The sequence below is a fragment of the Equus asinus genome, chromosome 11 (genome assembly GCF_041296235.1).
Source record: "Equus asinus isolate D_3611 breed Donkey chromosome 11, EquAss-T2T_v2, whole genome shotgun sequence".
NCBI lineage: Eukaryota > Metazoa > Chordata > Mammalia > Perissodactyla > Equidae > Equus > Equus asinus.
This window is the reverse complement of record NC_091800.1, coordinates 47,603,998-47,617,646: the sequence shown is the minus strand read 5'-3', so window position 1 is coordinate 47,617,646 and position 13,649 is coordinate 47,603,998. Positions and strand designations below refer to the sequence as shown.

At 33.7% G+C, this 13,649-nt stretch overlaps 1 protein-coding gene across 2 annotated transcripts in view; it reads left to right on the top strand.

The window, feature by feature from the left end:
- Nucleotides 1–13,649, top strand: part of KLHL1 (kelch like family member 1) — a 334,991-nt gene that overhangs the window by 291,362 nt on the left and 29,980 nt on the right. For both annotated transcript variants that reach the window (XM_014860009.3, XM_070480883.1), the window contains one exon: nt 8,101–8,263. In XM_014860009.3, coding sequence (XP_014715495.2) covers nt 8,101–8,263 — 163 coding nt within the window. The remainder of the gene's footprint in view (nt 1–8,100; nt 8,264–13,649) is intronic.

Here is a 13,649-nt window from a genome sequence, read left to right as displayed (position 1 = left end):
TAGAATAACTCTATGTAAAATTCATTTTTATTTAACTGTCCACAGTGCTTAAAACAATACTGGCTCATTTTAGAACTCTGTAAAATGAATGTAAGGCACCATCATTGATTGCAGAAAATCACTAAATCATTTTTTTAAAAAGTTAGTTCCCTATTAAGAACCACGCTTGTTCAATTTCTATATACCTTGAAGCTCAGGTATATATTTTTTCTTTTAGTCAATAGAACCTCAGTAAAAATCAGTTCAACGAAGAAATAATAATTAAAGAAAGCATAAACAGGATCATAACTAATGAAGTTATTAACAATTACTAGGTTTTTAGTTATATCACTTGAAGGTCAATGTATAACAGAAACATAAACGGTGCTCAAATGTGGGAAAAATTAATCTCTAAGAGAGAGTCAAGTAGAAAATGTTTTTTTAGCACTGAAGTGTGTTAGATGGCTGCAAATCACTTGACATGTCAGTTTTGACTTCATACTTGATAAAATATCTCCTTTAAACCTTTAGACACTTGTTTTACTCAAGATACCAGTACAATTTTCTTTTCATCTACTGTTCTGATAGAAAGTTTTCTTAGAAAATGAAAAGTATTTAATTCTTTACTTTTAAAAACCTTATAAAGATCACCCGGGAAAAATCCCAAGTATATAATTCAAAATATATCAGTTTAGAAAAATTGCTATCTAACTACTTTTTGGTTTACAATATGGAAATTCCTCCTTTTCTCTGCTAATTAAAAAGTCAGATTACTCTATATGAAATAATAAAAAAAGAAATTTTTCAGTTCTAAAAGTAGAATTGTTTCTCTTTATTATTCACAATCAGAGCAATATCTTAAATAATTGTTTCTCTTTATTATTCACAATCAGAACAATATCTTAAATAAAACATCTAATTTCTTATTTGTAGTGATTTTTCTTTATAATTTGGACATTTTTTCTGTAAGCATCTATTAAATAATTAATATTAATTCAACACTATGGTCTACCTTAAAAATTAAGTATGATCAAGAATCAGCATAATTTTCTCATAGAGGAAATTTTCTTAAAACTTTATCTTTTAATTCTCTTTCCACTTCTTTAGAGATTCTATAACATCATATACTGCATTTCAAACCTCTGAAGAAGACTAATTTGTTATTCTAAGCTTTAGTTTGCCTGGTTAATCCATTCTGTCATTTTCTCTTTATTCCTTCATGGTTGGTGTACTCATGCCCCTTGTGAACAGCCGTTTACTGAGTGTCCACTGATCTAAATCACAGTTATGGATGCTTTAAGAGATGCAATAATTATCAGAAAAAGAAATCTCACTTTCATAGAGACTGCAATTTCTTGGAAGACACAGACTCTAAATTACCTTATTACAATCTAGAAAGGAGTATAAACTTTATAAACAAATGTCAAACCATGGTTGCATTCTTTGTAGCTTGGTCAGTAAGAGAAAGTTTTATCTCTAGAGACTAGGAGATTTGAATGGTGGGCAGAATCTTGATAGGTTACCATAGCAGAAGATCTTTTGCAGTATAGGGTACAATACAAGAAATGTCATGAAGGATAGGATACATGGAACAGAGATGAAACACCAAGTTTTGCATTTGACTGTTTTGAATAATGTATGAACATACTAGTGGTAGATACAATTTAAAAAGGTTAAGGCCAGATATTGATCAACATGTTATGTCATATGATAAAGTTTTCTCTTTAATATTTTCTCAACAGTGGAAAATTCTTGGAGCTTTTGAGGATAGTCTATGCTACTGGGAGATTAATCTCATTCTCGTAGAAACGTCAAAAATCAGTTGAAGAACACAGACATGCAAGTAGTAAACTGAGTTAGAAGGCTACTGAAATATATGATGTCAAAATTAAGACAAATTATAGAGAAAACAAGAGGGAAGAATATGTTGTAAGAAATATTTTAAAAGTAGAATCTCCTGGGGCAGGCCCAGTAGCACAGCAGTTAGGTGCTCACGGTCTGCTTCCACAACCCAGGGTTCACTGGTGTGGATCCCGGGTGTGGACATGGCACAGATTGGCAAGCCATGCTGTGGTACGCATCCCACACATAAAGGAGAGGAAGATGGGCACAGATGTTAGCTCAGGGCCAGTCTCCCTCAGCAAAAAGAGGAGGATTGGCAGCAAATGTTAGCTCAGGGCTAATTTTCCTCAAAAAACCCCAAAAAGTAGAATCTCCTATTGAAATTATCAGTATGTGAATGATTAATCTATTAAAATTCTGTGGAATTAATTTTAATACAAGGATTGATGATAGTGATTATACTAGTGTAGATTGATATTTCTGGAAAAAGTAGAAGATGGATTTCTAAAACAGAGTTTGGGTTCGTAAGTGTATAAAATTTGTTAAAGTGTTAATCACGTATAATAAACATGTTTCCAATGGTACACAAAACTTATTTACATGATAAAGCAAAATAAAAATCTGGATTTTGTATTGATTAAAATAGTTTTTGCCTTAAGCAAACAATTCTAGGTTACACCTGAAACAAAAAGTCACAGATATATTTTTTTCATTTCTATAATTACTTCTTAATAATTTAGTCATTAATAAATGTAGCTATAATTAATTTAAACTAGATATGTCCGTATCTATTCTCTTTCTTGTTTATTTTCTGAAAATGTAGAGAAAAAACTTACAAAAATATCAATTTCTCCTTTCATATGGGTAATATATAGCAGATAACAAAAATTTTCTAAGTTGTCAATTGTCAATTTATAGCTAATAACCAAATTGGTATCAGTGTATGGCTGGTTTTTCAAAAAAGTAATTTAGACTAACAGCGTTACTACTGCCTCACTTGGCAAAAGTTGGTTCCTGGGAAGAGTGTGAATCAATTTGCGTAAGCTGCTCTGGATCCTTCTGAAGAAAAGGGGTGGAGATCCTCCAGGTCTGAAGGAAGGGGAATCGGTTGAGAGGAACCAAGGAATTTCCAATTCGAGGCCCAATGGCAAAGGAAAGCAACGAGGCCCCAGCATAAAATACCCTCAGAGAACAAGGTAGACTTGGTATCGGACCAAGTGAGCCAAGTGCCTAAGGTCCTGGGGGTTTTGAGGGAGGAATGGGCCTGTGACTCCTTTAGGCTATTGTGTATACGTATTTGTATCTCTTACATACGTGCTATCAAACCATATATGATTAGCAGCTTTTTCTTTTCTCACTTAGTGTGGACAAGTGTCAGTACGTAACTGTCTCTTTAAGTATTGCATAGTATTATATCATGTAGTTGCAATATCGTTAATCTAATTTTTACTTTATTGTCTTAGTCAGCTCAGGCTGCCAAAACAAAATACCGTACATTTGGCGGCTTAAACAATAGAATCTATTTTGTTTCTATTAATGATGTTTCTCTAGTGGCATCAGTTCATTTCACTTTCTAATTGGAAAAGATATTAAATCTTTATTTTCTCTCTTCAAAAATTGTGCATTTTCTACTTAAATAATGCACAGTTTTATACTAATCAATTAAGTCAAGTTAATTGATTATTCAATTCTTCAGACAGTTCTATTTTTCTACTCTATCTCTCCAGTAGTAAGATATGAGTTTTGTTTGTTAGTCCAATCTGAAAATCTCTTTGTTTTATTTCAAGAAATGTCCTTTCATGTTAGTATCAAGGCCGACACATTGATTTTCATCTTTCTTCTTTTTTATTTTTTTATTTATCTTACTGTGTTCCATCTTACCCTTCCCTTAATTCCATCGATTTAGAGCATGCTATTTATTTTTCATTCTCAACTCTTGTTACTTGGAATTTGCAATCTATCACTAAAGACTCTTTTGATCAGAAGTATTTGATTCTACTATTTTAAACCAAGCATTTTTTCGAGCAAGATGCTTTTTCTAAATACCATATTTGATTATCCCTCCCCTTCCTCTCCAACTCCAATAAAATAAAATATTTAGAAATTCAGGAATTTTACAAGGATATGTCAAAGTATGATTTTATTTTCTTATTAAACCTGCCTGCAACTCAAGGATGTTTCAATATATATATGAAGATTTTTCTTCAGTTCTGGAAATTTTCCTTTCAACATACGTAAACTTACAACATCTGTATGTCTCCTTTTATTTCCAGGTACTGCTATTATTCACATATTCATTCTCCTGGATCTTTCTTCCAGTCTATTTTCTTCCAGATACCCATCTATTTAATCTTTGTTCTATGCTTTAAGCTATTTTTTCCTTATTATCTCTCAAGGCCTCTCATTTGGATCTCAATACCAACCACTCTTCCAACTTTATTTCCAGAATTATTTAGTAGAAAATAATACATTTTAAAAATAAATATATAAATACACACACTTTTTTAAATCTCTGTAAATTTCCTTTTGTGGCTGCAGTTGAAACCCCCTAGAGTTTCTTTATTTTTAAGCCATTTGGCAGTTTCCCTGCAATTCTATTTAGATGGGTAGGTTTATAGATTATTCTACTTCCCTCTCCCAGCTGGACCAGAGTTGTGTCTTTTTTCCTTTGGCAATAGTTCTCAATTCTCAGTGCTGGCTGCACATTCAAATTACCTTGGCATCTTTTAAATTATGGATACTGAGCCCCAACCGAAGCAAATTTGATGACAACCTTTTGAGGTGGAGTTCAAGTAAATATATATATATGTAAGTTTTCTTTGATTCATTTAAAGACTACTCTCTATAAGCTCATTGTGCTTCACGTTTAAGTGATTGGGTATCCTAATTGATGGGAATCTGACAGATGGTAAAAAAGAGTATGCCCCTTGGGTCTGTCGTGAAGGAACAGTGAAACCCTCAGCTTTCTGTTAAGATTTCTTCACAGGCAGCGGCTCTGTGTTGTGTAGATTCTCTGTACTGTCCCAACCTGAGAAGATGGAAACCACGTGTTCTATACTCTTTTGGCTTCTTGGGAAGCCAAAGTCAGAGAAATTCAAAAAGTTATTTTAAATTAATGCAACCTTCTCTTTGGTGATCAACATCTATGACATAAACTGTTTTCTTGGATTTGCTTTTTTCTGATTCTTACCACGGGACTCTAGTGTGTCTCGCAGAAACTTATCCAGACCACAGAATCAATACTAGAGTGATCATATCTTTCATTGAGAAACACTTCTGTGATTTCCCTTTTCTCTTAGAATAAAATCCAAATTCATTAGTTTCATACTAATGATCCATCCCTTTTTGATGGATATCATATCTTAAAGAAGAAAGAGCATAAACCAACCAAAATATGGTCTACTCAATCCAAAGCACACAAGCTACTCCAAAGTATATTTCTAACTGATGCTCAGTAAAATGTTGATTCAGGGGCCAGCCCCATGGCCTAGTGGTTAAATTCAGCACCCTCTGCTTCAGTGGCCTAGGTTCAGTTCTTGGGGCGTGGACCTACACCATTCATCACTGGCCATGCTGAGGCAGTGACCCACATACGAAATAGAGGAAGATTGGCACAGATGTTAGCTCAAGGTGAATCTTCCTCAGGAAAAAAAAAAGTTAATTCTAGCATCTCCTTAAAAACTTCACAGATGTTTAAGCTTTATCTTGATATGTTTAATCGTGGAGACTTGTGAATAACTGCAGGTACTTCTGTAAAAAGCCCATGACATATCTCCATATCCTTTGGAAATTGCCCCAAACTTCACATTTACTCATCCTTTCTAATCCCTATCTCTTACTTTGAGCTGCCTAAAAAAGAACAACATTCGGAGTTTATGCCTCTTGAGTTCAACTATCTCTGCATCAGAACCCTGCTCATCCATATGCATACGTTACTGGCATATGTAAAATAGCCTCCCTAAGTTGAATGTATGTATGAGAGCAACTTGATATTCTAATCAGTTACTTTACCCTTTACTAAACTATAATTGAATAACATGTGTGAAGTGGACTTGCTTACTGTGAATAATGTACTTATTGCATTTTAGTTAAATATTCGTTGACTAATAAATATGAGCTCAATGAGGGCAGGGATACTGTTTGCTCTGTTCACCTCTGTGTTCCTGGCACTGTGTCTTTGGTGTCAAGAACAATTCCTGACACATAATAGACATTCAATGAATAATAGTTAAATGAATGAATAAATCAGGTGTCATCTTTTACTGTCACATCCCTGTTGCGAGACAAATCTCCCTAGATCTCTCACATTTCCGCACAACTTTTGAGCAAGGCCTTGACTGCCCAAAATGATGCTATTAAAGCAGAAATACTAGGAAGATAGAGATAGTTTCTATGTCCAAAGTGAAAGGCAGGCATGCTTAAAAGCACAAAGATAATGTCTCCTTCTGGAATAATGGGCATGGATGTTTATTGACCATTATAAATTAATTTCCTGTCTTGTAATGCAGCCCACTGCATATACACGTTCCAACTCACCATTGTCAATGCAAAAATTGCATTAGACAAACTTAAACAGATAAGGAAGACTTTATTCGAGACAGTTGCAATAGGAAAGAGAGGTCAGAACTAAGGTTGAACTCAACTTCATTAAAACAAAGGTGGGAGACTTTTTAAGAGCTGAGGTGGGTGAGGGGGGCCATGGGCAATCTATGTTTGCTAATTTGCCTTACCCAAAGGTAAAGAAAATTTTCTATCTTCATGACAAGGGGTAGTTTTACAACTTGAATAAAGGTGACAACTGAAGTTAGGCTCCTGCCCTCCCAGAGAGACTAGGAGACTTGCGTACTGTCCTTTTTTGATAAATACATTTAAAAGAGATGGTTCCCAGCTTCTTGAGAAAGACAGTTTGGGGTTGTAACACTGGCAAGAGACTTTTTAAAAGATTTATATCTCAAAAGAACAGAGAACAATTTGCAATCACAAGGTTCCTAAGTAAATGCTCTAAGGGATCAGAGGTCAAGGCCATAGGGACAGCAAGACTCCTGTCTAAAGTTGGTCAAGATGAGGGAAACATCAAGGCCATCTTGGTCATCCTCTTTGAGTCACTGTGGGAATTGGGGCTTGGAGAACCAGCAAAATAAAAAAAGTTAAAAATGGTGATATTCTGACTATTGCTGTTGTTATGAGTAATAACTACCTATCCTCTTTGACCCAGGAGTCTTATGTCCTCTATCAACATACGTATGTTTGTGACTGTCTAACTCATCAGCTAGCACGTAGGGTAAAATTACAGATGCTTCAGAGCTCCTGACAATGAGGCATTGATTTTTAAACTTTGGGGAAAAATTCGTCAGACTCTCTCTAGATAATGGGATGATTTCAGCCAATATTAACATGACATTTAAATATTTAGCAACTGTTTAGCATTTAAGAAAGTTCATCTGTGAAGAAACAAATTTACTGGAAAAGCAGTGTTTAGGAGTTATATATATCCTCCCATTGATAGCTCACTGTTAATTTGTTTTAATTGCTTGTATTTAGTGATTGCAGGTTATGAAATGAAAAATATCATATTTTTTAAGCTTTAGATAAGTTTATTTTGAAGTTATTGAGAAGCCAAAGCACAGAGACCTCTACCCTGAAGTTCAAATTGATAATATAACATTGCTTAATGCAACATTGCTTGAAGCAACAAAGTACTTTGCAGTGTAGAAACATTCTTCTAAAGTAGAGGCATAAGATATCATCATCTCTGATTTTTAGAATTTGCTTCTTTGCATGGACATAAATAAGGAAATTAGTTTTCTTTCATAAAGCATCTAGATGATATTATTTATTTTTGGTTCTAATTTTTTTCACTTTAATGAATGATCCAATTAGTAGTAAATAGTTTCTACCTCATTGCAATTCCTTTTTTTTTTTTTTTTGAGGAAGATTAGCCCTAAACTAACATCTGCCACCAATCCTCCTTTTTTTGCTGAGGAAGATTGGCCCTGAGCTAACATCTGTGCCCATCTTCATCTACTTTATATGTGGGACACTTGCCACAGCACGCCTTGACAAGTGGTGCATAGGTCCGTACCTGGGATCCAAACTGGTGAACCCCAAGCTGCTGAAGTGGAATGTGCGAACTTAACTACTGCACCACCGGACCAGCCCCTGTAATTGTTTCTTAATGGCTAGAGCTTATAGTGAATGGCATCATAGTTTTTACTATTTGATTTTTAAAATTTCACTGTGAAATAAATCCATTCAGTTTTCATTTTTCCCTTGTTTTAGGTGTGACAGTACTCGAAGGCCCTATTTATGCGGTGGGAGGCCATGATGGTTGGAGCTATCTGAACACAGTGGAGAGGTGGGATCCTCAGAGTCAGCAATGGACATTTGTGGCCAGTATGTCAATTGCCCGAAGCACAGTTGGAGTAGCAGCATTGAACGGCAAGTGAGTAGATTTTTATTTTTTTATCAGAAAAAATATTTTTTTGGAGTGGATATTCTTTTTAAAATGACTTTTAGTAAGCTGGTTTGATAAAAATTATTTTAAATATTTTAAATTTTTGATTTTTTTAAAATCTTGTCTTCATGGATAATTGACCGATCAAGACTGCATATTTTTCCAGTTGCTTCTGCATATAAAATAGAATCCAAAACTTCTTTACATTAATTGCTGGTTAAAGAAATATCAAATATATTTCATGAGAATTATGTTTACTAAGGATGTACATATTTTTACCTTTTCTGGTAAAATAGTCTGAGAAGCCTCTGGAAGCTGCTGAAAGAGTGGCGCTCAATATATGCTATTTTTTTCATAATTACACCAGTCTGTCCTCTGTTCACCATTTCCATTCCTATTACCCTGAATCAGGAATTCTCAGCCTCAGCACTGTTGATATATTGGGCCAGATAATTCATTGTTGGGGGTGGGGCTCTATGCAGTGGGTATCTGGCAGCATCCCAGACTTCCATCCACTAGAAGCCAGCTATACCCCCAACCCCAATGTGACAACCAAAAAAGTCTCCAGACATTTTCTAATATCCTCTGGGGATGGCACAATACACTCCCTCTTACTCCCGTGAGAACCCATGCCCTAAACAGAGTTAATAACACCTAAGACAATTACAAAGGCTGCCAACCTGGTCTGGCAACTTCTCTTTCCCCTACTGTCAATTTGCTAAAGCAACCAGAACAATCCTTTTACAAATGCAAATAATATGTCCTTCCTCTTCCAGGACTTCTCTGCAGTTAGAGTACAATGTTTATCTCTACCTAAAGGGACCCACTGGGTCTTGGCTCTGCCTAGTCTACTTTTTTTCTCTATACATCAGTGAAATTGCCCTTTTATCTATAAATCAAATATGGCAACTCTAACCCAACTCATTCCCTTTGCATTTGCTCTTTTCTTTGAGATGCTTTCCTACCAATCCTCATGCGCCCAGGTCCTTCTCATTGTTCAGATTTCATCTCAAAAAATTTGTCCACACAGAGTGTTACTATCCATCCTATGTATTTTTTGTTTATTTATTTGTTTTTTGTTGTTAGGAAGATTGGCCCTGAGGAACATCTGCTGCCAATCTTCTTTTTGCTTGAGGAAGATTGACACTGAGCTAACATCTTTGCCAGTCTTTCCTCTATTTTATGTGGGATGCTGCCACAGCATGGCTTGATGAGCAGTGCTAGGTCTGTGCCCAGGATGGGGACCTGCAAACCCTGACCACTGAAGTGGAGCATGCGAACTTAACCATTACGCCACTGGGCCAGCCCCTGTCCATCCTACTTAAGACAGACCACCCTCTACACTATCTCAAATTCTTTATTTACTGTTCTTGGAATTACACGCATTATTCTTTTCTGTTTTGTCTAGCATGTATGTTCAGTAAATGTTGAGATTTTATTTGCATCATTCATTGTCATATCCTTGGGCTTAATACACATTCACTGTTTTTATTGAAAACATTGAATGAATTGCTGTATCCAATTTGGTTACTCTTAATAACCTTCGACAATTTAAATGTTTTTTCCAAATATGTGTGTGTGTTTATTTACAAAGTTATTATTATAGCTTGTTGTTAAAACATAAATAACCAGCTTCTCTCTCCTAGATAGCAACTAAGCATTTTCCATGGCATTAAAAACTCTTAGAAACTTAAATTTTAATAGTTATGCAGTAATCCACTTTATGAAAAAAAAGAACCCAAATGTAAGTAACTAGTCTCTGATTTTTGACAGCTAAGGTACCTAAATATATCTAAAATATTTACATATAAAATGATATATGTCTAAAATATTTCCCAAATTTTGATATTATAAACAAACTACATTGAACGCTACTAGATACAAATTTTGGCACATTTCTGATTGTTCTCTTAGGAAGAATTCCTAGAAAGTGAATTACAGGAAAATTGGGACTGACTTATTTTCATGCTTAAAATAAATATTTTAATTTAAACTTTTTCTTTGGTAGGATTGACCAAAAGCTTTCTTAATAGTATTACATGAAAAATGCCTTTCTAAATACATTCTGCTCAGTACTTTGTGTTGTCATTTGTTATCATTTCACAAAAAAAACTTATTTTGAAAACTATTTTGTTTAAAAGAAAATTGTTATTAACAGTGAGATTAAAGTTGAGCATAGTGCTCATTCTACTTGGTACATTTCTATATTTCTATTGTTGTGAAACATATAGAAACATTTCCTACTTGCATCAATATTAATATATTGTGTCCATTTATTCTTTTAATTGTATATATTTTTAACACAAATTTCATGTTTATGTATTTATATCACTCTATTTTTATTTCTGGTTTCCCCAAGTTTAGGCTTCTTCAAGATTCATTGTTTTATTTTAAGCTCAAAGTTGCATTTTAATATCATATATACTTCTCAAAATCCCTTTAGAATTTTTCCTGAAAATAAAAATATACAAATTGATTAGAAAAAGATGTGAGATCTTTACATTTGAAATCTTTTCATCTGATAAGATGGTCATACTTTTATCTCTTAAAATCAGCCTCTATGTATTTTGTGATTTTTTTTTTGAGGAAGATTGGCCTTGAGCTAACATCTGTTACCAATCTTCCTATTTTTGCTTGAGGAAGATTGACACTGAGTTAACATCTGTGCCAATCTGTCCTCTGTTTTATGTGGGATGCCACCACAGCGTGGCCTGACCAATGATGCTAGGTCTGCGTCCGGGATCCAAACCTGAAAACCCCATGCCGCCGAAGCAGAGTGCGCAAACTCAACCACTACACCACCAGGCCAGCCCCAGGGGTATTTAATTATGATATAGGTTTAATATTTTCTTTCTGAGATTTATTAACATTTGCTTATATTTTCAAACATTTTTTATTATATATTGGTTAATTTATATGTATATATTAATAATATATATTTACAGTGCACTGGAGAAGATAGTTGTATATGTGTTTATAACACCCATCTTAATAAATGCATATCTTAGTGCTATTAATTTTTTGCTGTATAATGACTGATTTCCTAGGAAGATAAACATACAGTACACTAATAATGAAACATTCTCTCTTCCTTCTTAATATTTATTTCCATTTTTATTGTTTTGCTTTTATTTTTAGAATAATGGCATAAGTAGTAGTGATATTGGGAGTCCTTGTCTGTGTCCTCTAATTGGAAGATGCCAGTGCTTTATGGTCTGTGATGTTAGTTGTTATTTGAGACACATATACTGTGTGGTGTTAAGGGCAAGATCTTATTATTGGCTGTAGTGTCCTTAATGGAGATTTTATTTTAGAAAATTAACATTGGTTTTATGTTTTATTAAATTCTTTGTAAGAATTTATAAAAATATGTTTTCTTATTTGATCTATTCATGTGGTAATTTACATAAATATTCTAATTGCAAATCATCATTACATACCTAAAATAAAACCAACTCATTCATGTTGCACCATTGCTTTAATGTTTTGTTGTATTGCATATTTTATGATTTTACATCTGTTTGTTCTACATATCTTTTGAAAAAACATTTCATAACATTTTCCATTATGATATGAAGCTTATCTTAGCATAACAACATCATAACATGAATTGAGAAGCTTTCTACAATTTATCTGCTATAACTATCTTTAAACATGAGTATATTTTCTTGAGCATGAGAAGGAAATGATAGAAGAAATTATATGGACATTATCTTATATAGTCCCTTCAAAAGTTCTATTTTACTGAAACTCTAAAATTCAGCAGAAGGCAGTTGTACATTGTTTCTAATTCTATGGCTATTAATAATAATATATTTCTATTCTTATATCTTCCTTTTGTATTATTATTATCCTCCTAATTTGGTGTTTTCATGTGTTAGTCATTACTAATTTTGTCTTGTCTTAGATTTGTCAGTGTCATTATTTGGTTTTGTTTTTATTTTTAGTCAAACTTGTGCATATACAGAAGCTACAATTGTTTTCTTATTCATTAATTTGTGCTTGACTTAGTCTTATTGATTATGTCTTGAAATTTAGAATTTAACAAAAGATAGTATTAGTAAAAGTCTTTGTGGTTTATTCTTCTTTAATATATCAAAATTTCATTTATTCACCCTTCTCTAAGTGGGCATTTTAATAGTTTCCACTTCTTGGTTATTAAGAAGAGTGCTGCTATGAACATCCTTACATCATCCTTTGTGAGCACGTGTACGAATTTTAGGTAGGTGTCGACCTAGAACTGAAATTGCTAGGCTCTACAGTGTTCTTGTGTTCAGCTTTAGCAAATAATGACCAAAAGATTTTGAAAGTGGTTTTCCTAATTTATCCACACATTAACAGTGTATTAGGATTCTGGATACTCCATACCCTACTGACTTGATAATGACAGTCTTTTATCTTTTATGTTTTTTATCTATTCTAGTGGATAATGCTATCACCTCTGGTTAATGACTAATGAAATTGAGCACCTTTTTATATGTTTATTAACCATTTGTACATCTTCTTTTTGAAGTATACGTTCAAGTCCTTGGTTTTCCCATCTTTTTCATTTTGATTTGTGCAGTTCTTCATATATTCTGGAAATTATTTCCAGATAAATGTATCTCACTTTATTATTATTAATATTACTTTCCAGGAAGGATATGTTGATTATATAATTAATTAGAATTTATGTCTAAAAAAGGACTTTCCTTTGTCTTCACACGTCGATTGCAAATTGGCTTGACTAGTTTAATGTTACAACCTTATATTGTTAAAATTTAGTGGATATTACTCACTCATCTTTTGCCATTTTCTTTAGAAAATGTCTAAGTCCTGTAATCTTTCATCTTTAATATGTGTTTTTAAAACCCAGACCTTAATTCTAGCTGATGTTTTAGCTATATTTGTGTCAGTCAGGGTTCAGTCAAGAGACAGAAATCATACCAGTCACTTACCAGTTATTCTAAACAAAGATAGTTTAATATCAAGATTTGTTAAGTAGGTAAAAAATTAACTGGTTAACCAAAAAGTCAATAAGAGAACATTTTAACATAAATGTTCAACTAAAAGAGCAAGCTACAATGCCTAATGCTGGAAAACAAAAAGAAGAGACTGTAATTACTAAGATTTAGAAGCTTGGATGAGGGGCTCTGTGCTGTTGAAACCCAGAGGTCTGTGAATGTGCTACCAAAACCAAAGTGGGTTCACCTCCTGGTGAGTTAAATAAGGCTCTCCACCAGAAGTAGTTGTCTCACAAAGTAAAGTATATTTGCAGCAAATAGGAGACCAAGCAAATCATTTCCAAAGTCATGGGATCCCGGAACAAAGGGAAGCAGGGACTTTTATTTAAGATGGGGAATGAATATTCTAAGTGGAGAAGTGTAGTATTCAC